The 25,740-nt window shown below is 42.9% G+C and overlaps 1 protein-coding gene across 5 annotated transcripts in view; it reads right to left on the bottom strand.

The window, feature by feature from the left end:
- The window catches only part of PTPRG (protein tyrosine phosphatase receptor type G), an 871,997-nt gene that overhangs the window by 228,607 nt on the left and 617,650 nt on the right, over positions 1-25,740 (bottom strand). For all 5 annotated transcript variants that reach the window (XM_060239418.1, XM_060239420.1, XM_060239419.1 and 2 more), the window contains exon 6: positions 20,646-20,712. In XM_060239418.1, coding sequence (XP_060095401.1) covers positions 20,646-20,712 — 67 coding nt within the window. The remainder of the gene's footprint in view (positions 1-20,645; positions 20,713-25,740) is intronic.

The raw sequence follows: 25,740 nt of genomic DNA, 5'->3' as shown, positions 1-25,740 counted from the left end.
ACAGACAAAGTACTGTACTCCCAGTGACCTACCTGTGACAGATGATCTTCTCTGGGAGAGCAAGAGAGGGAATGAATCTCTGTTAATTCTCCTGGACCTCTTTGCAGCATTTGATATCAATGACCAAGGCATCCCTCTGGAGAGGCTGGCTGGGAGGATACCAGACTCTGGTGGTTCTGCTCTTACTGGTTTGGACTATTTCAGAAGGTGGTGTTGGAGGACAGCTGCTTGGCCTAATGGCATTTATGCTACAGGGTTGCACAGCTTTTCATCTTGTCCCCTATGTTGTTTAATATCTACATGAAACTGCTGGGAAATGTCACCCAGGGATTTGGAGTAAGGTGCCACCAATATGTGGGTGATATCTATCTCTACTTGAACACATGAAGCCGCTTTATACTGAATCAGGCCATTGGTCCATCAGGGTCAGTACAGTCAACTCAGGCAGAAGTCTTTCACATCACCTATCACCTGGTTCTTTTAACCACAAATACTGGAGATTGAACCTGCGACCTTCTGCATGTCAGGCAGATAGTCTACCATTCAGCCATGGACCTTACTCATTTAAACCTAACAGCGGGGCAGATGCACCCATCAAGTCAGCTGCAGACCAGCACTGCTCAGGTGTTAGGTGCCTTCCCTGAACATTGGTTCAGGGGCACTGAACCAGCCTAAATTCAAGCTGAATTTTGGCTCCTGAGCCAGTTCGTGCCCATTCCTATACAGAGGTTCTAAGGTTCAAGTCCTGGAATAAAACTGTAAGACACATTAAAAGATTGTGGGGGTAGTAAGACTAGGAAACATCATTGTCTTGCAATGCCAGAACAGAACAGATGCCAGCCAGAACAGAAGAGATGGAACTGGATGTACCAATGGTCTGAACTCAGTACAAGGCATGTCCCTCTATTTGCTTTTGTCAAATGGAAAAGATCAGGCACTAATTAGGATACAGAAGTTGTTTCTCCAGCACAACACAGGACATCAGAAACCAGCATCTTAATTCCCATAACTTGTACAAAGTCTGTGACCCAACATTTGTTAATAGACTTATACAACCATCAGCTACCCTGGTGCAAATGGCTTATGAATGATTGTATATGATTACTCATCTTTCTCACTGAAGAAGCAAATATGAAATTTCCCAAAACTACAAATCATCCTTTGAAGTAGAGAGCCATATTATCTGCATATAAGGTCAAGGCCGTAAAGTAAAACACTGGAAGCTACATCTGCCTGTGGACATCCATTCTCTACCTCTCTTGTGCCTCCACTGCAATAATGTTTCATGACAACATTGGTCAAGGGACTAACTAATGGAATGTGTTGCCTTTTCCTTCCAAAACAACTGCTCACTGCAAACAATGCCAAGTATACACAAACCACAAGTGGATACTATTTACTTATTGGTTACAAATGAGGATGGACTCTGTCCAGTTTCTTTTGCACAAAAGGTTCCAATCAGGAAAGCACTAACTCCTTTGATAAGTCCTATTAGCAGCCTCAGCAGAGACAACTGAAATGGCACAGGAAAAAGAGTTTCTATGCAGAAATGTTCAAATACCTATAAATCCGGCCATTTTCACCATTATTGTTAATCCAGGTAAGAACTTCTTTTCACCCTGAATTCCAAACTTGGTAGGCATTACACAGGATAAAACAAGCAAACATCAGTATGAATTTGTGCCTTTACTAAGCATTCAGCTGCACAAGAAAAGTTATTGTTGCTTCCAGGGAGCTTATACATTCCTGGCTCCTTGTGATTTGCTTACATTTGTTTGCTGAACAACAATCTAATTCTGGGGGTGAGGTGTGTTTGGTTACACTGTTTTAATTATTAGCTCCCTTGAGCACTAGATGCATTGTAAACCAGATGTGAATCTCTTAGAAAGTATACAAAATATATGATAGCAAGTCATACAGTGACTCCACATGTCCAAATAACTGATTTAAAATAGTTATATGCCCACAATTCTCCCTAACTTAGGACTCCATTTTTCTCTAGACTCCAATTTAAATGCAATTCCTTGGATCCTCCCTTTCTGGTCAGGGTAGAGACAACTCCAAGCGTGGAAAGGAGGGAAACCAATTTTTTTTTTTTGCCACCCCCCCCCCCCCCCCCGAAGCACTTGACGTCCTCCCCCTTGATGGTCCTAGGGATTCACTGACCCCTGGACGTAAATTTAAATCACAGAAGACTGTAACTAGAGAGGAGAAGCTGCCATCTATGTATGAAGAACAGCTCTGCTCACTCTGTACAGGATCCAAGCCAATGGAAAGATAAACATTCCTGGAACAAAGTTTGAGTTCAGTGGCATATTTAAGGCCAATAAAGTTTAATTCAAGGTATGAGCTTTTGTGTGCATGCACACTTCTTCAGATACGATGAAATGGAAATAGAAATAATAATACATATAGGGGGGCAGTAAATTAGCATACAGAATAACCTTATTTTCATTGCAAAACTGTTCTACCTTCTGGTAGAAGGTCTCTATTTAGTCAATAGTATGTCTTGTTGTAATGTAAAGACCTATTCACAGGACTTATTCACAGGACCTATGGATAATTTCAGCTCTGGATCATAAATCCACTGACATGTAGAAAGCCCATAAGTTCAATTAATGGCATTTCTAGTTGAAAGTTAAAAACCACAGTCCAGAGAGTCACACACATGGCATCTAGTTATGCAGTCTCTGATAGAGTCTATCTCAGCAGCACCCTTACAGAATATCCAAACACTTGAAATTACCTTATTCTCAGTCAGATAACTGATTTAAAAACTGATTAAAAACTAGATACATCTAGTTGAGAACTGTCTACCCTGATAAGCAGCAGATCTTCAGGGTCTCAGGCAGTGAAAGGTCTTTCACAGTAAATAAGTCCCTTTCACCAGATATGTTAAGGACGGAACATAGGGCCTAGTAAAAAAGTACTGTATGTGTGAACTCTTTCACTGTGCCACAGTCCTCCCTAAATGGAAGACTGACCTCTGATCTTGCCAGCATGGCCTTATCTGGCGATATCTCTCATCTAAAGTAAGAATCATGACTTTATAAAGACCAACAAGCCAGATAAACTACTTTCTAAACTCTATCAAATGCAAATAGCTAACTACAGGTTCCACACAAGATGTACTTCAAGGAAAACTCCCATCATAGTGTACTCTTATTTCCTCCCAAGTTTCCCTTTAAAAAGCTCTAGCTCAATTTTTTAAAAACCCCCACAGTGATTAAATAACATACTGATGTTTACTAATGCAGAATCTCCCAGTGTATAACCATATTAACTATCATGAATCTGACAAAGTGGACTCTGGTATATGAAAATCAATGCCATGATCTATTCGTTAGAACTTTAAGGAGTCACAAGAACTTATTATTTTGTCATACTAACTATGCAGCTCAAAATTCTGCATCGGCCATCATGTTTTCCACTATTGTATGAACACATGAAGCTGTCTCATGCCACACCAGACCACCGGTAATCCAGTTCATATTTCCTACTCTGACTTGGCAGCAGCTCTTCAGCATATTAGGCATAGGAAGGTCATTCTGTATCAACCCCTACAATTGACCATCTAGAGATGCCAGGGATTGAACCCAGTGGTTGTACATGCACAGAATGCAGTCCACCCCTGATATTACCACACTCCAGATGCTTTTCAGTTATCCTGGCAGTTTCTTCCATTCCTCCTCAATGGTCATTCTCAGGTGGGTTTCTACAACCCTATTTATTCCAGCAGAAGCCGATTAAGCACAATAATATGAATTCTTAAAAGCACAGTAATATGAATTTTAATATGAATTTTAAAAAGTCAAAATTTATATTATTCAAATTAATTACAGGTGCTGGCACCCACACAGAAAGAATGTGATTCTGGTAAGTCTGATGTTTGTAAGGGAAACTTACAAGCAAATACGCAGCTCCCATATTAAAGCAGCCACTGAAATGCTACCAAGAATTTGCTGCACTCTGTTTATTTTTACTAATTAGCACAACAGTGGTTATTTGCAAAAGGCACTGAAGCTTGCATTATTTTAAAGAGCTGCCTCTAATGTTTCTAAAAGAAAATTAATAAGCATCATGGAAGCATCATTAACAACTATGGTAAGACAACAAATGCAACAATAAAATTATAGAGATACCTTCAGTGTAAGTAGACCTAATGTTATTTTAGCTCTTGTCTTCACAGGTACAAAGAATGAACATGACCTACAGTTGTGTACTTGACTTGAAGATGGGACATTAGTAAGAAGGGGGGGCAGCTTTAATATCCACCTCTTGGTATTTCTTCAAGCACAGCACTCAAGGAGTTTAATTAACATTGAAGTAGAAATGTGTGAAGACTAGAGGATCATAAACATCATTGTTTCTGCAGGTTGAACCTGGGAATTAGCAATCAAATGAAAACCTGGTTTTGAAAGCAAATTAATTCTCAGTCACATTCCTGTTTCCTTAAGTCTCTGCTATTGCCCATGCAAAAACCTAAGTGCTGTGGGCCTACCTTCTGACACAGGTAGGTTGCCAGGAGCATCTTACACCAGAGTTTCATTGTTGGACTGGATATCCTATTGATTCCAAGACTCAACTCTAAATGCTGATGATAGCCTATATTTAGCTATGTGCTTCATTTACAAAATGTCTTCATTCACAAGAAGAGCGACATGTTTTGAATTATGGTCAAGAGAACGTTGATGAAGAAGCTGAAACTGAACCCAGATAAGATAGAGATGGGGATCGATTCCTCACTAGCAGTTGCTCTCCCTCTGGGCTTCTGCTTTCACAGGCTCAAGTAATCAATTCCCCACAGCTCCCTTCAACTTCCCTCACAGTTTTCGGATCTCCCCCCCCCGCCCCCCCAAAAAAAGATCCAGTAGCTGCAAGGGAAATTGGAGGGAGCTGCAGATACAAATGCGTCCGCACAGCAACTGGTGGGGAATTGATTGCTTGAGCTGGCAAAAGCAGAATCCGAGGAACAGAGCAACTGCTGGTGAGGAATTGGTCTGTGTTCGTAAGAGATTCAGTTATCCTAGCGAGGATGGGTTTACCTGTAACAGATGGGAGTAGTTACCTTAGTCCAATCATGGAAAAAGTCTAACATAGTCCTACTTTTTGAAAAATGGGGGGGGGGAACTGTGGCTAGGAGTGTATTTTTACATTATGCACATCCCCTTATGGACAGGTCTGTTCTTGTTCTGCACAATTACTGTAAGGCACTCAACATGTAAAGATCAAATATGATGCAAAATTTTCAACAAGTAAAAAATGAGGTACACATTTGTTAACATGCAACCCTCACTTTCAATGCATCCTGGTGATTCTTTGTCAGCTACACTGATTTTTGTTTCAGAGTTCAATTAAAGAAGTAGCCTTTAAAGGCCTTAACCTGGAGCCCACATAGGTTTATGTTCTTCATCTGAGTCCCAGTTAATTAAGATCAAATCAACACGCTCTATTAGTAGTACCTCTCAATAGGTGAACAGCAGCAAGAAATAAGTCTCTCCCTGTTGGGACAATGACTGACTTCTGAAAGAAATCATTTTCTTATGCATTTCTAGGGATGGTGTGTGCACCCTTCTTTTTGATAGGCCTTTGCGTGAGATGACATTAAAATGACTATTCTAGCTCACCTCCTTATGGTGAACTCTAAAGAACTTCTGGCAGCCAAACAACCATAGGATCTTCTGTCTATACTCCACACATGGACACAATAAATCTACCTGCCTTACTGTTATATAGCACATTTTGGTGCTTTTAATTGTACGTGGATAACTAGCAGCAATATAATTGTTTAATTGTATGTGACCATCTTTTGATAGCTGTTGGAAGCTATCTCAAATATTTGAAAGATGGCCTAGAGAACTTTAAAATAAAAACAAAAATTAACAAACTTGTAACTAGCTAACAATTAGTGCAGAGTATAAATCAAATCAAATAAATATATCTATACTAGCAGCCAGGCTTCAGTTAAGCATCCAAAACCCATAGGCTAGTCACACTTGCTTGCCTTTCTCCCATCTCCTCTGCTGAAGAGAAACCAGTAACATTTAAAATATCCATTTCTGGTTTTTCTTGTTTTGCTCACTGATTTAGCAAACATTTCCCAAAATCCTGGAAGAGGCTGGATGCAATTTTCACACTCTCACAGGGAGAAGCTATAGAGCGATATTTAGCATTTCCAGGGAGAACTGCAATGCTCTGAAAGCAATGAAATCCATTTGGCTCTCCAGAATGGCAAGAAGGTAGAATAAGGGCCTTGAATTGAGTGACATTTCTTAAAAATAAAGGATATTTTGCAACCCAAGCAAAAGGCATCACTTCCTTTCAGCTGTTACTGCTTTTTTAAAGCAGAAATTTTCAGCATCTGACAGATGAAAAAATATGGATGTGAAAAAAAGAGAGAAAAATAACGGAGCGGGAATGAAGAAGGGAAGGAAGCCTAGAGTTATGCCGATTCCATTTATGCTCTTCAGTTCAGCATGTGACAGCTTTGTGCAATCTACAAAGCACATTTAAATAGTTAGACGGCATCAGCAACAGACATTTGTGGTGGTGGTGGGGGGGGGGGTTGGGAGTGTTATCACAAGAACTACCGCTACCAAATTCTAAGATACTGTTTTCAAACAAAGTACAAAATTAAGTATTCAGCATCAAAGATGTGACTGTATGTGGCACACACGTCTGGGTTTACAGTGAAATCAGATATACCCTCTTCTTCCATTTAATTACATCTCGGTTTTGATCCTCACTCTTCAGGGACTGCAAGCTCGGTTATTTATTTTAAGAAATATTACATTTGCACATCTATATGCACACCTTGATCTATATTCCATGAAGTTTAATGCATAGCTGCCCTAACAGCCCAGGCTAGCCTAACCTCATCAGTGCTTGGAAATTAAGCAGGGTTGGTACTTGGATATAACACCAAGGAAGAATGGGGCTGCAATACAAAGGAAGACAATGGCAAACCACCTCTGTTCACCTCTTGCCTTGAAAACCCCATGAGGGAGAACTTCATGGGATCAGTTGCAATTCAACAGCACACTCTACCTTTTATGTCTAATGCAGTTTTGAGATGAAACTGAGGTGAAACTTGAGGTAAAATTGTGATACACACAGGCTCTGGAATTAGGAAGAAGCCAATTTTAGCTTGTAGTAGAAGTTATTGGACAAAAATGGTCACTGGGTGCACAGGGTCAATGATACAAATGTTCTTTTCCTCTGATAATGCTTTAATAACATAGGCGGATGGATTGGGCAAATGGTCAGGAAGATGGGCACTGTGAATCACCTGATCATGCAAAAAGCCATACTAAAGGTGGTAGCCTCTTTAATAATATATGCTTTTAATGAGAATACCAAGAAGCAGACAGAAGACAGTGGTAGATCTTAAAATGTAGTGTGGTCTATATCCTTTTACATAAGTTCCAGTAACAGACTGTATGCACACAGAAACACCAGTTTAGATGCATCCTAATTTGGCTCTGCTGAATCTCTCCAAGCTTTCAAAATGTATTATCAGCAGGTGCAGAAGCTGCCAACAAATGTTCTTGGAAAACATTGGAAATCTATATTTTGACTGGCACCCTTACATTCTTCCTAAAATGTTTTCAGATACCAAAATGAGGCTTCAGGGGCAAGGTTCTTCAAACCCACTACCAGGTTTGGGCTCACTATTCTTTTTACAACTACCACTCTAGGGGCCATATCTCTCGGCTTGGCTTCGCGAACGAAGATTTAAGAAGGGTGCAATAGTCCACGTTTGCTGCAGGCTCGCTGGTGGCTGACAAGACCAATGTGGGACAGGCAGGTCTGGCCACAGCGGCTGCAGGGAAAAGTCTGATTTAGGGTTGGTCCTGTAGCAGTGCGATTCTTCCTCAATCTCCTTTTGTCCTCAAGACCAGCTATGCGTGCGTTCTCAAAGGAAGAGACAGCCTGGTGGATGGTGTGCCTCCATGCTTTGCGATCTGAGGCTAGGTCAGACCACTGGTGATGGTTGATGTGACAGGTGCTAAGGGATTTGGGGTGCATCATCTCCTCCGATGCCAAGATCGACAAGGAGATTGACAACAGGCTGGCAAAGGCAAACCGTGCATTTGGCCGACTGCACAAAAGAGTGTGGAGCAACAAGCATCTGAAAAAAGGCACAAAGATCAATGTTTACAAAGCGGTTGTGATGACAACCCTCATCTATGGCTCCGAATCGTGGGTTTTATACCGTCATCACCTGCGACTCCTTGAGCGCTTTCATCAGCGCTGCCTTCGCACCATCCTCAACATCCACTGGAATGACTTTGTGACCAACACTGAAGTCCTCAAGCGGGCAGAGGTTACCAGCATCGAGGCACTGCTGTTGAAGACGCAGCTGCGCTGGGCAGGGCATATTTCTAGGAGGGGCCATATACTCAAACTACAATATGGATGAATGATCCCTTAACAAACTTCTCATAATCTTTAGTAAAAATGTGGTTCCTTTGTAGCTTTTTAGTATGTCAAAGGGAGATGCACACTAATGTCTATAGGTCAAGAAGAGGGTATTAATAAAAGTGTATTAATCTCTTCCACTTTTTCCAACCATATTGATTTTCTGGTGCATAGGTCTAGGGTGGACAAATGGAAAACACATATTACAGCACCAGAAACCATGATCACCATGTGTTCCCTAAATTCGAAAGCCCCCCTTGAATTGTTCTGTGCACAAACTGTGCATTCCAGGTCACTACAAAAATTAACCCACCATTACCTATTTGATGGAACAAGCTAGAGTCCAATGACAACTTTATGACCCACTATGGACTCTTAACTTTGTTCTTTTGCTTCAGACCAACACAGCTACACACCGGGATCTACCTATCTGACAGTCTCTAGAATCAAAGCATTGCCTGTAACAGACTATGGTTGCAGCTTTCTGTACACTAATTTGGAAGTGTACAATTCAATCCAGCTCCTTTCTAAGTAAACATGCATGAGAGCAGATTTAAATGAAATACAACGGCCATCTTGGTGTGGCATTAGGGTTGCCAAGTCCAATTAAAGAAAAACCTGGGGACTTTGGGGGCGGAGCCAGGAGACTTTGGGGTGGAGCCAGGAGACATTGGGGGTGGGGCCAGGAACAAGGATGTGACAAGCATAATTGAACTCCAAGGGAGTTCTGGCCATCACATTTAAAGGGACAGCTCACCTTTTAAAATGCCTTTCTTCCATAGGAAATAATTAAGGATAGGGGCACCATCTTTTGGGGCTCATAGAATTGGACCCTCTGGTCCAATCTTTTTGAAACTTGGGGGGTATTTTGGGGAGAGGCACTAGATGCTATACTAAAAATTTGGTGCTACCTCAAAAAATAGCCCCCCAGAGCCCCCAATACCCACGGATCAATTCCCTATTATTCCCTATGGGAATTGTTCTCCATAGGGAATAATAGAGTGCCTAGTAGACATTTCCCTCCCCCCCACACGCTTTCTAAAGGGGGGGGGAGGGCCTCCATACCAGGGAATCCCCCTCCCTGCCCCCACCCCCTCTCTCACACACAAATACTTACTTGGTCTTCTTCCCTCTGCCTGCTGTGAAAACGAAAGCAAAGAAAGGGAGGGGCCGTTCTCCGAAGCCCTTCCTGTTTCCTCCTTCCTGCCCAGCCTTAAAGGGGCAGACATTTTACAAACTGCTCAGGACAGACATTTTACAAACTGCTACACCAACATGAACCCTACAGGTATGTTCTCCCCCCCTCCACCCCCACCCCGCTTCCTGATTTCTGGAGACCGGGGGATGAAGCTGCGAACCCAGAAGTCTCCCGCCAAAGCGGGGGGTGGTGGTGGTGGTGGTGGGAAGCCTATGTGGCATACAAGGGGTTCTGCATCTATAGCTCCAGTTTTTCCTATATTCCTTATACAAGAACACTAAGACTTATTGACAAGCTGCAGAGAGCAGACTTCTTTTACTGTAGTTATTTCCCCCCGCAAACCATTGCTAACTCCATCCTCTAGCTGGGTACAGTCACTTGGGAGTATTTAATGCTGTAACATTGCTGAGGGTGAGCAGGTATGGATATATTTAGTCCCCTTTGGTGAGAGACCTATATAAGTGCATGATAAAAGATTTCTTAACAAATATATATTTTTAGAAATCTGTCTGCTAAGCAAAAGAAGAGAATAGTAACTGCTATCAACCAAGTTGGTCTTCAGAATGGACCACAGTTAATACATGAACTAGTTTCAAAGCTTTATCATAAAAGACAAGTTGGCAGAAATACAAAAGTGTGTGGGGGGAGAACCCTTTGATAAACATGGCATTTAATCTGAAGCCAAGCATGGGGAGAGGGGAAAAATGAACTCTTGGGATACCAAAGTGAACACAAGTCTACTGACAGATCAAACTCCTTTCAAAGCTACTTCCTGGATAAGAGTTCACAAGCAGAACGCTCACTTATATTGTGAAGCATTTCATATGCTTCCCATGGAGTGCTTTGGGAGTCATGCAAGTTTTTCGTAGAGGAAAACAGTACCTGTGGTAGTCTTGAAAATGAAAAAAAAAATGTCAAAACAAGTTAATTTGTAAAATAAAAATATCAACAATGTTCAAGGGGAGACACAAGAGCAAGGTCTATAACAGGGGTGGCCAAACTTACTTAATGTAAGAGCCAGATAGACTAAAAGTCAGATGCTTGAGAGCCGCATGACATAAATGTCCAGTGTTTGTGAGAAGGAAGGAAAGAAGGAAGGAAGGACAATATAAAAATAGATGGGAGAAGGACAGGTGGAAAGATAACAACTTTAACTTTAAATGCAATCTCCAAGTCGCTGGCTGGCTTGGCGAAACGATTTAAAGAGACAAATGCCTTCTCCAAGCTGGCTGAAAGGGTGGTGGGGGCTTCAAGAGCCACACAATATGTGTGAAAGAGCCACATGCGGCTTCCGAGTTGCAGTTTGGCCACTCCTGGTCTATAAGTAAGATCAAATTTGAAAATCAGCAGTGTTATGTTCTTAGAACACTGCTGTAAAGTAGACAATCTGGCACTCTCATATTTTCTACAACAGTGGTCCCCAACCTTTTTGGCCCCAGGGATTGGCCCCAGGGCTGGCCCACCCACTGCAGACCCAGGACTGGCAGGGTGGGGGCACTGAATTTGGCTTCTCCCCACCCCCTCTGCAGCACCTCCTTCCCCACCCTCTCACACCTCCTCCTCCCCACCCCCTAGTTTAAGGCCGGGGAAGGGGCCATGAAGTGCCTCCCGGCTCTTTAAAGGCTGACACTCCCCCAGCCAATCAACTGATTGGCAGGGGAAATCGCAGCAGCAACGTGGGTGACCCACTAAAAAAGCCACGCTGTCCTTGCCTCCTCCCCACTTCTTTCCTGGGTGCGGGAAGGAAGTGGGGAGGAGGCAAGGGCAACACGGCTTTTTTAGCAGGTCACTCGTGCTGCTGTCATGGTTTCCTTGTCAATCAGCTGATTGGCAGGGGGGGTGTCGGCCGTTAAAGAGCCAGGAGGCACTTCACAGCCCCTTCTCTGGCTTTCAACTTGTGCAAACGGAGGGAGGAGGCGGCGCTCTGGGGGGCAAGACTGCATGGCACCGCAGAGGGGTGGGGCAGCAGGGCTGTGCAGCCTGGTTGCTAACATGCCACGGACTGGTACCAGTCCCTGGCCCGGGGGTTGGGGACCCCTGTTCTACAACCTCTGCTACCTCTCCCCCCAGTCGGTCTTTGGAATTTTTTTTTTCTACCATCATAGGAACAGTATTGTTCTTATTTTAAATTTTAACTGAATTATTTATTGTTCTTTTATGTTGTAAGTTGCTCTGAGCCCCGCATGCAAGGTAGGGTGACTAAGAAATCTGATTTAATAAAATAAATAAATAATAAAAATTCAACTGTGGCCATTAAAGCTCTGAAATATTTCTCATGGCTTTAGAATAACATAATTCCTTGACACTTTTGCAACCTTGCCGTTTATTCTCATGCTCCTCGGTCCAAAACTTTTAAAACAACTGGGCATCACACTCTGAGATGGAAGCAAATTGCATGCAACGTTTGTACATGTGCCTGTGGAATAAATAAGGAGGTGAGCAGAGGATAGTTGTTCTATTGTGCATGGGAAAATTCAAGCAATGTACCACCAAATTTAGAGTAGCTATGTAAATTGATAGCAATATGAAGACAAAGCAAAAACAAAATCAAACTCATTACTGCTTGTGTGGGACTAATGGTAAGATCCTGTTCAACTGCAGATGCAGCCTGTATGCACAGATTCCATAATATATTTTTTTTTTCAGTAAGTTTCTATGCTGCCTTTTAATTCAACCTGTGCAACAGATCCTTGGCTCCCCTATCTCATCCTGCATTGCAAAGAAAGGCACCATGCCAGACTGTTAGGTCAAATGGGAGTTGTGTATACACCACCTGCATCGCTGCTCATCCTTCCTGCTTCTGTTCAGGTCAAGCAGTGCAAGGTCAGGAGGCAGCTTTGATTTGCATTCCTTGAAAAAATGGGAAAAGGAGGGCTGGACAGGGATGTGGGAAGCATGCATAGTCCGGTATAGTGTGCCTATGTGTTCATACCAAGGGTCGGGGCGGGGGGGGAGGAAGCAAGGTGAAGGTGAAAAAGCAGGGATCCCTGAACCACGCAAGTGTTGCACATGCAACAATACTTGATTAAGCCCAATAATATGTATTACGTCATTACAAAAATCGTATTTTTCTTTTCTTCCTAATGCAGACACAAAGTGGCTTACAATATTGTTCTTCCCTCCTCCATTTTATCAAAACAACCACCACCCTTTGAGGTAGGTTAGGCTGAGAGACACTGATTTGTCCAAGGCTGCCCAGTCAACTTCCATGACAGAATTGGGATTTTAACTGAGGTTTCCCAGATACTAGTTTGACATTCTAGATGAAGGTTGTCAGGCAACTGGCAAAAGATTATGGAAGGTGGGTACTTACCACAAGATGAGGTGCGATTGTTGCTGCCACACTGAAGTTGTCATTTCCAGCTGGGGTGATGCTCTAGCACTTTATGGAAACAATGGAGTTTGGGGGTGAGTGGTAGAGCATCACTACCCCTCATTTAGCTGACTTGTTTCCAGCTGCTGACCAGCTAACCATTGGTGGGCAGTGGCCAAAAACTGAGCTGTGATATATTGGCCTTACAGTGGCTTTCCTCTTTCCTTGAAGGTCGGGGACAAAGGGTTGCGATTGGAGGGGGGGAGCTATCCCGGAGGTGCACACTCGACTGTGGTGTGCCCCAAGGGGCGGTTCTCTCCCCGATGCTATTCAACATCTATATGCGACCCCTTGCCCAGATTGCCCGAAGGTATGGGCTGGGGTGTCACCAGTATGCTGATGACACCCAGCTCTATCTGCTTATGGATGGCCGACCGGTCTGCGCCCCAGAAAATCTGGATCGGGCACTACAGTCCGTGGCTGAGTGGCTCAGACTGAGTGGACTAAGGATAAATCCTGTGAAGACAGAGGTCCTTTGCTGATGGCGATGGACAGGGTCAAGAGCCTGGGGGTACTATTGGAGCCTTCTTTAAAGATGGAGGCTCAGATAGCAGCCACTGCCAAGTCCGCGTTTTTTCATCTTAGGCGGGCAAGGCAGTTGGCTCCCTTCCTGAATCGCGACGACCTAGCAACAGTGATCCATGCTACGGTCACCTCAAGGTTGGACTACTGCAATGCCCTCTACATGGGGCTGCCCCTGTGCCGAACTCGGAAATTGCAGCTGGTGCAGAATGCCGCGGCCCGGCTGTTATTGGGCCTCCCAAGATGGGGGCACATTCGGCCGGGTCTTCGGGCTCTGCACTGGCTTCCAATAATATACCGAGTTCGGTACAAGGTGCTGGTTATCACCTTTAAAGCCCTATATGGCCTGGGACCTGCCTACCTGAAGGACCGTCTCTCCCCACATGATCCCCAGAGAGTACTGAGAGCGGGAACCCAAAATCTTCTCGCTATCCCTGGGCCAAAAGAAGCCCGCCTTAAATCTACTAGGGACAGGGCCTTCTCTGTTATGGCCCCTACATGGTGGAACCAGCTGCCGGAGAAGGTGAGGGTCCTGCGGGACCTTATTCAGTTCCGCAGGGCCTGTAAGACAACCCTCTTCCGGCTAGCTTACACCTAACTGATATGGGAAACTAATGTAGCTTTACCAGATTCTTGCTATACATACTGTTATAAGGTTTGATGTTTTTAAGGTTTTAATGTTTTGAATGTTTTAACTGCTTATATATTTAAATGCTAATTTAATTTTATGTCTTATTATCTGTTGTGAGCCGCCCTGAGCCACCTTTGTGGGAAGGGCGGGATATAAATCATAAATAAATAAATAAATAACAGAACAGGAGTGGCCAACGGTAGCTCTCCAGATGTTTTTTGCCTACAACTCCCATCAGCCCCAGCCAGCATGGCCAATGGCTGGGGCTGATGGGAGTGTAGGCAAAAACATCTGGAGAGCTACCATTGACCACCCCTGTAACAGAAGATAAATTTCTAACCAAGTGGGAACTAAAAATAAGTTACAGGAGATATATATTTTTATAAAGATAATTGGTTTTCTGCATAAGGGACATTTCAGCATAGGCTATTTTTAATCTGGTATTATAGTGCAACAGAGGGGGATGCTCCTCTGCTCATCAGAGATTGTCATGAAAAGATGGAACATCAGAAGTGCTAGACTTGTTCTGAAGGGTCAAGGAAATTATTACTTCTCATTTAGGATCTGACTGCCATTGTTGGGGGTCAAGATGGCTTTTTCTCCAAGCGAACAACACTTTGCTTCTTTCTTTAGCTGCCTAAGACACTTTGGAATGCAGCACTTAGCACTTGATTGCTCGGAAACAACTGTAACATGTAGTAACTTATTTCCTGCCTGTGTTTAATGTCAACAAATAATCTGGGAAGATGAGAGATTGGACCTGAACATCTTCCAGCCCTATGAGGCCAGAAGAAGCCTGCTAGAAATATCCTGAATTTGGTCTGATCCAGGTCTAGACAATGGAATTCTTCTGGAATTTGATACCTTTCACAAAACTTGCCCCTTCATAAATATGTACCTGCTGCTTGAACAGCCACGGGCAGAGCTTCTAGAATGATGTAGAATAGTTGCCAAGGTTAGCATGTCACCTAGTTTTCATTTGCTAGAAATTGGAACAGAAGAGCACCACATTTATGTGGATGGTTGAGAGCAGAGTCTATATTGAGTTATTTGAAATAACTGAGGGATAGAATCATAGAGTTGGAAGGGACCTCCAGGGTCATCTAGTCCAACCCCTGCACAATGCAGGAAACTCACAAATACCTCCCCCTAAATTCACAGGATCTTCATTGCTGTCAGATGGCCATCTAGCCTCTGTTTAAAAACCTCCAAGGAAGGAGAGCCCACCACCACCTGAGGGAGCCTGTTCCACTGAGTAACCGCTCTAACGGTCAGGAAGTTCTTCCTAATGTTGATACGGAAACTCTTTTGATTTAATTTCAACCCATTAGTTCTGGTCCTACCTTCTGGGGCCACAGAAAACAATTCTACACCCTCCTCTATATGACAGCCCTTCAACTACTTAGGAGATGGTGATCATATCACCTCTCAGCCGCTTCCTCTCCAGGCTAAACATGCCCAGCTCCTTCAACCTTTCTTCATAGGACTTGGTCTCCAGGTCCCTCAACATCTTTGTCGCCCTCCTCTGGACCCATTCCAGCTTGTCTATATCCATTTTAAAATGTGGTGCCCAAAACTGAACACAATACTCCAGGTGAGGTCTTACCGGAGCAGAGTAAAGCGATACCATCACTTCATGTGATCTGGACACTATACTTCTGTTGATACAGCCCAAAATTGCATTTGCCTTTTTAGCCATTGTTGCTCATTGGGAGTGTCTGTGCTGCCTGGGGCAGACTGAGGCCCCACCCTCTTTGCATTATTAGGCTGCACCTTGCCAGAGGCTGAGCACACTTGAGCTCTGGAAGAGAGTAGGAAAGGAGTGCTGCTGCAAGGCTGAGTGTTTGGCTTTCTAAATAGCTGGGGGAAGTTGCTGAGAGTCTGAGTTTGTGTGGTTTGTATGGTTGCTGGGGAACTGCTGTTTGTTTGTTTGGAGTGGGCTATAGGTGATTGTAGCTCATTGGGAGTGTCTGTGTTGCCTGGGGCACTCTGAGGCCCCACCCTCTTTGCATTATTAGGCTGCACCTTGCCAGAGGCTGAGCACACTTGAGCTCTGGAGGAGAGCAGGAAAGGAGTGCTGCTGCGAGGCTGAGTGTCTGGCTTTCTAAAATGGATGACTTCCATTTTGTGTAGTGGATGTGTCAGCCTCTTGTACACTGATGTCACCTGGTAAACTCTGTAAAATATGAACAGGTGTCATCAAAATAGGAGGGAATGTGATGGATAAATATTGCAGACTACAGTGGGCTGTGGTTCACTGGTGTGTACTCCCTATGACTTGGTTCCATAGCAGCATATTTGCCTATGGATAACCATCTTTCTTCCTTCTCCTTTCCCTGAAAGCCAGAAACACTTCCCAAATCCCTTTTCCTGGGGGACTGGGGATACCCTGGCATTGGATTTCCAGATCATTTCAGGCTGCTGTGGGAGGGATGAGTTGAGAAAGTTGTGCTCCCTGGGTGGAAATCTTGGCATCCACTAAAACATTGCTCTGGATCCGATTCTATGTTTTTATATATCTTCCTTTAGTACTTTATGGGGTGCACTGTGGCAATTATCAATGTATATACACTGCAGAATTCCTAGAATTGAATATATACAGAGAACTAAGAACAATACTTTCAGAGAAAGGAAGAGTTTCTAATGCAAGCTTCCCTCACATATCCTCATGGTGTTTTATCGGGATAAACTGCTTGAAACTGGAAATAGCTACATTACATGCCTGAAGGCACAAAAACATGGAAGAAACCTTGCAAGTGTTCCTTTTTATCCTTAACAGTGTCAGGTTATTTGGCATATTGTGTATTTTTCTTCAAGCTAACATATTTTTGATAGAACTTTTTATAAATTAAGCTCAGTGCAACATCAAGATTTTAGGAATTGATGAGGAAATAAAGCAAACTTTCAACAGAAGATAACTCTGCATTGATTTTTATGTTGACATTTCTCTATCATCATTACTAAGCCGGTGACAGTGTGAAGGGCAAAATTATTTATGTTCCATCAAATTAGTCAGTAATTCAAATCCCTGATGAAATCTCCAGTCAAGACAGCTCCCACTCCTGCAGAACGGATTTCTGACATTAAAGATCCCTGTTAATCACCAGAAGGGCAGGAGAAAGTGAGAAAACTATGAAGAAAAGCGATGTCCACAAGATTGTCACTACTTTCCAGCACTTAGAACCATTTCACTCAAATCCTTGCTGAAAGTTACTCTGTCTAAATAACACATGGATGGCACAGTTTATGCTGGTATTTGCCAGATGGTTCCAAATGAAAGAATTCAGTCACTTGACAAGCTACAGAGGTTGTGGTGAGCAGCATGACTATTGTGGAACCTCATATGCCAAGAAATCCTAGAATTTATATTGGTTCCATGGTTGACCACATTGGGGACAGTGGGATTGATACTACAAAATAAGTGTGTGTGTATGTGTGCGTATCGTTATCTTGCAAGATCTCTTCAGCATTGGGAACATTTTGCATAAAGATGAACCAAACTACTGTAGCTAAGGGAGCAGGATATGAGGAAAACAGCAGAATTCATAAAACTTCCACAGTATGGTTATCTATCTTTTAACATGGCATTCTAGATTAGACTACCTTAAACAATGATTTTTTAAATTTACTGGTATTGTGGCTCTTGGTAATAGTATGCTTGTCCTTGGGATATACACTACATTTTCTAACTTTATAAACAAAATACAGGAGGCCATTTGAAATGTTTCCAGGGGGAGCTCAATACCTTCTGTGTGCAACTGAGCTGAATGCAGTAATTGAAGGGAAAGGGGAGGGTGATGAGGTTTGTACATGCTCCATTTCACTTAGACATGTGCCAGTCAAGACATCACTGTTCAGGGACAAAGGCCTCTAGGTAGTGGTTGCTCCACACAGAAGCTGTCCCACATGAAAAATACAGATCAGATTCAGCTCTGAACTCTTTAGTCTAACAGGAGCATGTATACAGCCACTTGTATTTCTGTATGCCACTACTAAATTTAAATCTGAAAATAATCTCTTCAGTAACACAAGCAGCTGGCTCATGGTGTAGAGTGGCAGACTCTAATCTGGAGAACCAGGTTTGATTCCCCACTCCTCCACACAAAACCTGCTGGGTAGCCCTGAGCCAGTCACAGTTCTTTCAGAGTTCTCTCAGCCCCTAAATACAAGTCTAGCTTGCCACTAGCATAATGCTCAGAGTTGGAACTTGCAGCTGTGACAATCTCAGGATCTCCTGGCTATTCTGCATACAATTCCATACAACAACAATTATTAATTAATTATTATCACACACACACGATGTCATGAACCTGGTTTATAACTGAATCAGACCACTGAGTCAGTATTGTCTACTGTGACTGACAGTGGTCTCAGGTGGAGGACTTCCATGTCATCTACTACCTGATCATTTTAACTGGCAACACCAGGGCTTGAATCTGGGACCTTCTGCAATTGAATAAGACTCTGAGCGAAATTATTAGGATAGACTGACTCACCCTAGGCCTCTAGGGCAAGGGGGAATGAAATCTCTCTTACTCCACATATGCAAATTCAAAGAGTACATACAATGAGACACATGGCATATCTTTCACAAAGTGATTTCCTATGTTACAAACTACAGTAGCACTGTGTTCACTTCTAAATGTTGAGTTCTTAAAAGTACTGGTCTGAGAAAAGCTTTCACAATTTCTTTTCACATGCACAGGATTTCCAAGCTATTTGTGGAACTGAAGTAACCAATCCACAAATCACAAAGGTTTTTCTGCAGCAAACAAGGATATATACTTCCCACTCTTCACCATCAAACCTTTGAATGCTTTCAAGTTGCAAAGAAAACAAAAATTTCCTTCTTTTCCATTTTCAAATTTTAATGTGAAATCAGGTTTTTCAAGTGTATCCAACCTACTTCAACCACTTCAAATGTGAGCACTACTCAGGAGGGACACCAAATATAGGTCTCTTGCCCATCCCAGATTCTGCTGTGTTTAGGCTACTCCAGGACTGAAAAAAATCATTATTATGTGAGGAGGGAAACACATATAGCAGGGAACAACATCGCTATTTACTAGACAATTGTTTTGGAGGAGATGAAGCATTTCTGCAAGATACAAGTGTGATTAGGCACCAGCAGGTATTCCAGCAGTTGATGGAAATGGAATGGGACAGCTTCAATCATCTTTGAGGAGGTTGAGACCTTGAAATACAGAGCAGGTAGGATGAGATATTCTGGGTCACTTAAATGGTAGGCTTGACTCTGGTGTCAAATTATGTAATCACCACAATAGACCAATTCACCCTTGCTATTCTTTTTTTTTTTTTATGCCAGACTCTTCCGTCGCCCAGTGGGAACTAGATAATAACATATATTTCTGTAGAAAACAACATGGTTTTGAGCTCAGTGTGTAGTTTTTACTTCGCTGCGGGTGACTGCAATTTATAAATGGCAACAAACCTATGGAAAATTCTCTAAATGAAAGACCCGGTAGTGTGTTATCATTTAACCCCTATTTTTCACTTTCAGTAGATTTACTGGCATTCACAGCTGCAACATTAAATGACTCTGAAAGCAGAGCAATTAATCCAGAACCCTATTTGTTTTAATCTAACACTGTCACCTGGTTTTAGGTTTCCAGTCAAGAGAAAAAAAATGTTTGTTAAGCTCCACAGCACTAGCTAATGTCTAAAGACAATCCACACTAGAGGGCAGGGAAAAAAGTGTGAAGATGTTTTATAGATGGAACAGGAGATTTATTAGGGTACCAAACATGGTTTCTGTGGATGCCTAGAGAAAGATAATAAGATTATTAAAACTTTAAAAATCATTACATTAAAATCCAACAAGGGTACTTTGGAAATTATACTGCTTTGCTGTCATTGCTAATGGTCCATTACCAATGGTAAGACTTCAGGAAAATTTCTCAATAAAGTCTTCAAAAATATTAGCCATATTATATTTATTTCACTACATGTTATTCGTTCAAGGATAATAGGTTTATGTGCATCAGAATAGAATGATCACGTTTATGTCAGTAATAGAAGGATGTTCTCCTGATGCAAACTTTAATTAATTTTCACAGATAGTTAATTTTCTGTTTCATTATCTGCTCCCTAAATTTGAAAGACAAACAATGCATAGACAAATAGAAAGATTTTTTTTGGGGGGGGAAGTAATTTTTTAAAACCAAATTAAATATAAACTACTGCAGTAAACCCGAGTTGTACTAATATTCATGACCTAGTAATTCTTTTAAAAATGAATAATATATGCACTCCAAACTCCATCAAAATAAAACAAAAACTGTTAGCTCAAACTTATTTCCAGGTAAAAAGGAAGTTTGGGCACCATACTACTCAAACAATGACCTCAGTGCCCTTAAATATCAGTGAATGAGAAATATACATCTCAGTATGTCTTTTGAAAGGGTGACCCATTCCACTAAGGACAATATCCCAAGCCTTTTCCGCTTCCCAGCAAAAGGGAACTTTAAGTATCTACTTACCATGATGTACGACACCCTTCAACCCATGGATAATAGGCTCCAGTGCTGGATTGTCCCTCTGATTGACCTACATGTAAAGAATACAAGACTGGTTAAATCTATTCTGGCATCAGACAGAGTAGTTTCAATTTAATCTTCTAGGTAGAGGGAAAGGGAAGATGTTATCTTGCAAGTTGCTTAGTTCTTACACTTAAAACAGGTAATCAAACACAGACCACTTGAGATTTATAATATAATAAAATAAGGTGAAGGAGACTAAATCGAAGAAAAGTCCTCAGAATGCTTAAAACATTAGGAATATCATCATAACCCAGAGGAAAAAATGAATAGTCGATAGCTCTCCACTTGCTAGTTTCATTGCTACAGATAAAAATGCCTTAAATAAATATAGAAATAAAAGAAGTTATCAAAGAAATGTCACTTTTCAGCAGGCATAAAACAGGAGTTCAACAGAAGTCAAAGGAGTTCACCTGATAGGGTTGCCAAGTCCAACCCCAGAAATATCTGGGGACTTTGGGGGTGGAGCCAGGAGACACTGGGGGGGAGCTAGGGGGGAGGGGGGGAAACGGCGAGCTGCCCCGTCTCAGAGCAGGCGACGCCGCTGCGCAGCTGCCGCTTCTTCTCCGCTTGCCGTGGCTGCTCCTCCGAGATGGGCTCAGCCTGGGCCCATCTCGGAGGAGCAGCTGTGGTGGGCGGGGAGGGGGCGGCAGCGGCGCGGCGGCCTCGCCCGCTCCAGGATCGGGCGGCTTGCCATGCTCCCCGGCGCAGTTTCCCCCCTCCCCCCGCTTCCGTTTTTTGGGGGAAGAGGGTGGAAATCCTGGGGTCCCCCGCCAGGGCGGGAGGGTTGGGAAGCCTATCACCTGAGCAGGCCCAATAGAATATTATTTTTGTTTATTTCACCTTTTGCATTTCTAGGAAAAATGCCTGATCCATGACAATACTGTTATGCAGCAAGTTTTCCTACCAAAGGCATATCTGGAGTGGTAATTTCAGAACAAAATAATCTCTACCCAAAATTTTGTCTCAGGGTCTTGCAAACTCCATAGCTAACACATGGCCTGTAGGACTCTTGCAGAGATCTTCACCAAAAGTTTCCTGCATTATAGCATCCTTGCAACAATTCCTTCTCCTTCTAACAATCCATTAAATCTAATCCCAGCACAATTTTTCTACCTGTATCTAGGACAAATTACAAACAGGAACAATGCAAAAAATGATTGTCAGCTCTTAATTTCAAAGAAATCATAGACATATTAACTCATGATTATTTTCAAAACTGAAAAGTGCTATGGACCAAATGTTCAGACAACCAGAGAGATTTGTTCTCATGGATCATGATCCAGTGTTAAAATGCAGGGAGTGTAGGGTTGCCTGGGAACAAACAGGAGACTAGGGGGCATTGTTGGACCAATGGCATGGCATCACTTCTGGGGGGAAACTCAGAAGTGATGTCAGTCTTCCTTAGGAATTGCCACTTTTTGTTTATTCTTCTCCCACCACTGCTCAGAGTGGAAGTGGGAGGTAGGAGCAGGACATGCCCCACAGTACCAGAAGCTGGCAGCCCCTTTATGCCCTCAATGTACCCCTGCAAAGGGCACACTGGGAAAAAGACGTCCCTCATCATTTTTCACCCCCAGTTCTTTCACAGTACAAGTGCTAGCCTTGTTTGGCCCAGGAGTGGGCCAGAATGAGGTCTGGAAGTGTTCCTGGCAGCAGGGTCGGTCCTAGACTGTCTGGCATTTTAGGCAAAGCTAACTTCTGGTGCCCCTGCTGCATTGATAACATGGGTGTGCCCAATTTGGCACCTCCAGAAGCCCGGCACCCTAGGCAATCGCCTAGTTTGCCCAGTGGCAGGGCCAGCCCTGCCTGCAGCAAGCTCAAATCTGACTTGCTATTTTGGGTGGTGGCTTCTGTCATGCTAATCATTTCCCCCCTCCATCTAAAACAAAAGTAGTATTCTTCCATATTGTGGAGCCCACAGGGAAGGTAAGATTCCTTGTTATCAGAAGCCCAACACTCAGGGTCCTACCTTTCTAATCCAATCACCCTAATTAATAGGCCATTCCCACCACTAGGTAGCCTTTTCTCTTCATCAATCTAGGATCATCAGCAACCATTATCATTCTTACCTTCTTGGGCAAATTACATCAAGATACACTTATAGTTCCTGCTTACACCCAGAAACTCATCCCTGCACATAGATGCAACCTCTTTATCTTTTCCTGGGAGCCCCATTCAGCAATCCCCAGCATATTGTTTTACTCCCAGTTATTCTCATCAGTATAAATTTTTAGTGGGTAGCAGGGCTTTTTTTTTGTAGAAAAGGCCCAGCAAGAACTCATTTGCATATTAGGCCACATTTCTAGCACCAAACCTGCCAGAACTGTGTTCCTGTGCATTCCTGCTCAAAAAAAGCCCTGGTGAGCAGGTACCAGAGCTATTTGGCCTGGGACCTGCCTACCTGAAGGACTGTCTCTCCCCGCACGCTCCCCAGAGAGTACTGAGGTCTGGGACTCAAAACCTTCTCACCATCCCCGGGCCCAAGGAAGTCCGTCTCAAGACAACCAGAGACAGGGCCTTTTCTACAATGGCCCCCACATGGTGGAACCAGCTGCCGGAAGAGGTGAGGGCCCTGCGGGATCTTAGTTCCGCAGGGCCTGTAAGACAACCCTCTTCCAGTTAGCCTACGCCGACTAGATAAATGTAGCTTATCAGATTTTAGTGAAATATACTGGATAGTTTTAATGTTAAGATTTTAAGGTTTTTAGGTTTTTTAAATGTTTTGACTTTTAAATGTATTAACTTTGTACCTTGTTTATTGTTTTGTCGTTTGCTGTGAGCCGCCCTGAGCCACTTTGTGGGAAGGGCGGGATATAAGTTATAGAATAAATAAATAAATAAAATACGTCAGCATGCCCCTAGATAATGCTTTAGCAGTTTAGACCATCTCTAGACTAGCACTTCCCACTGTGGATGTGTCCTGTCTTGGTCTTGCTAGAGACTTGCACCTCCAAACTCTGTTTGGGCCACTTTCCATATTCACATTCTTTGCTCCATGGACTCCTGGACCTCGTCTAGATAGGTAGATATAATTCCCCCAACTCCCTGCTATAATCCCTCTCACCCCAGTATTTTCTGTTGAGCTTGTGTGTTTGTTTGTCTGTGTGCATTATTTCCTGTATGTATGCATTATTTTATTATTTTCTATTAATAAAACAACCTCCCTTGGTTAAGCAATAGTCTGAGAGTTCTCTAAATTTTAGAATAATTTGATAAAGCTTCCCTGTTACCGCCTCTCACAAACACCCCCCTCCATTCTGGTAACAGCCCCTAGGCAGTTGTGTATGCAGAAAGCAATGTGAAGGCACCCTGAAGCTCCTGACTGTGCAATGTGGGAGGTGCCTTTTTAATATGTGGAACACACCTGGAACAGCAGGTAGGGTTGCTAAGTCCAACTCAAGAAATATCTGGCAACCTTGGGGGTGGAGCCAGGACCAAAGGTGTGACAAGGATGACTGAACTCCAAAGGGAGTTCTGGCAATCACAATTAAAGGGACTGTACACCTTTTAAATGCCTTCCCTCCTTTTGGAAATAATGAAGCATAGCGGCACCTTCTTCTGGGGCTCATAGAATTGGAACCCCCTGGTTCAATCTTTTTAAAACTTGAAGGGTGTTTTGAGGAGAGGTACTGGATGTTATGCTGAAAATCTGGTGCCTTTACCTCAAAAAACAACCCCTGTAGAGCCCCAGATACCCACCGATCAATTATCCATTATACCCTATGGGAATCAGTCTCCTTAGGGCATAATGGAATGCGCAGCAGACATTTCCCTCCTTCTCCCCACTTTCTGATGAAGCTGAAGCGGAGGGAGGGCCTCCAAATCTGGGGATCTGCTGCTTCCACCTGCAGATTGGCAACCCTAACAATTGGAGAAAAACAGCATGGAAAGAAAAGGCTGCAGTGAAAACCCAGGGTAAACTTATTTCTCCTTCCTCTTTTGCTGCTTTTTGGCTACCTAACAACCTATTCTCAAAGTTGAACTTCTTTTACAAAATAGTGGCTGCCATTATTATCACCGTTTTCTCCTCTTTACAGCCACAAGGCTACCTCAGAGACCAGCTGCAGAAAAGAGAAGTCAGATTAGACAGAGACACCTCCCCCGCAGCCAACAACTAGCCTATATTCTGATTTTCGCACTTATTTCATCTTCAAAAAGCACTTCCTCTTACTTCTGGTGATGTGTGGCTGACCTACACAGAAGACAGGAAACTGAAGCCAGAGAGAATGTGAATAAGCACAGTTGGCTGAGCAGCAAATAAATCTACTGAAAACAGGGGCTGCCTGTCATTCAGTGGCAGGACTGTTGATACAAAACAGATGCGATTGTGATAAAGGATTTTAAGAATCCTCCATGTGGCACTTTGGTATAATGCGTGAAAAGCATTATTTTTCTGGAACAACTGGTTTGGAAAGAGGCAAACAGGATTTCTTTCTCTCCAGTAAACTATGCACAAACCCACATTATTATAATGCCAACCTCCCCCCGGCCAATCATTATTTCTTTCAAGTTCAGCTATCACTATGATGAGCCAATTGTACACCTGACACACAGGAGCTGTTACATCAAAAGATTATTCATACCAGAGGTATTATTCCTTGCTCAGCATATTTGCTCAAGAGCAGCATTGTGAGAAATCTAGTCATCTACCGGAGCATGACTTTAGTATTTTAAAAAGGGGGTGGGGTGGGGCGGGGAGATCCCCAGGAAAAAAGACTGAACCTTTGCATGTATTATTTATAACTGAAAGGGGTCTTGTAATATTCCAACGAAGACAAATAAGAAACGGCCATAACTTAATGCAGTGAAAAAACAAACATAGCCTTACATTTTAAGAATACCATCATGCTATTTCCAGAGCTAATAGGATTCTCTCACCTGAGGCTAAATGGCATAAAGGTAAATCAAACCAGTAAAATCTCTTTATCACTTAAATAGTTCTATTTCTGTTCTCTGGTGAACACACTATCTCAGGCAGAGTGAATGGTTTAATGCGCTGAGTACCAACAGCATACAATTCACAGTTTTAATACAC

The sequence above is a fragment of the Heteronotia binoei genome, chromosome 5 (genome assembly GCF_032191835.1).
Source record: "Heteronotia binoei isolate CCM8104 ecotype False Entrance Well chromosome 5, APGP_CSIRO_Hbin_v1, whole genome shotgun sequence".
In the NCBI taxonomy this organism is placed as follows: Eukaryota; Metazoa; Chordata; class Lepidosauria; order Squamata; family Gekkonidae; genus Heteronotia; species Heteronotia binoei.
Note: the sequence above shows the minus strand (reverse complement) of the source record. Positions and strands in the feature narration are given on the sequence as shown.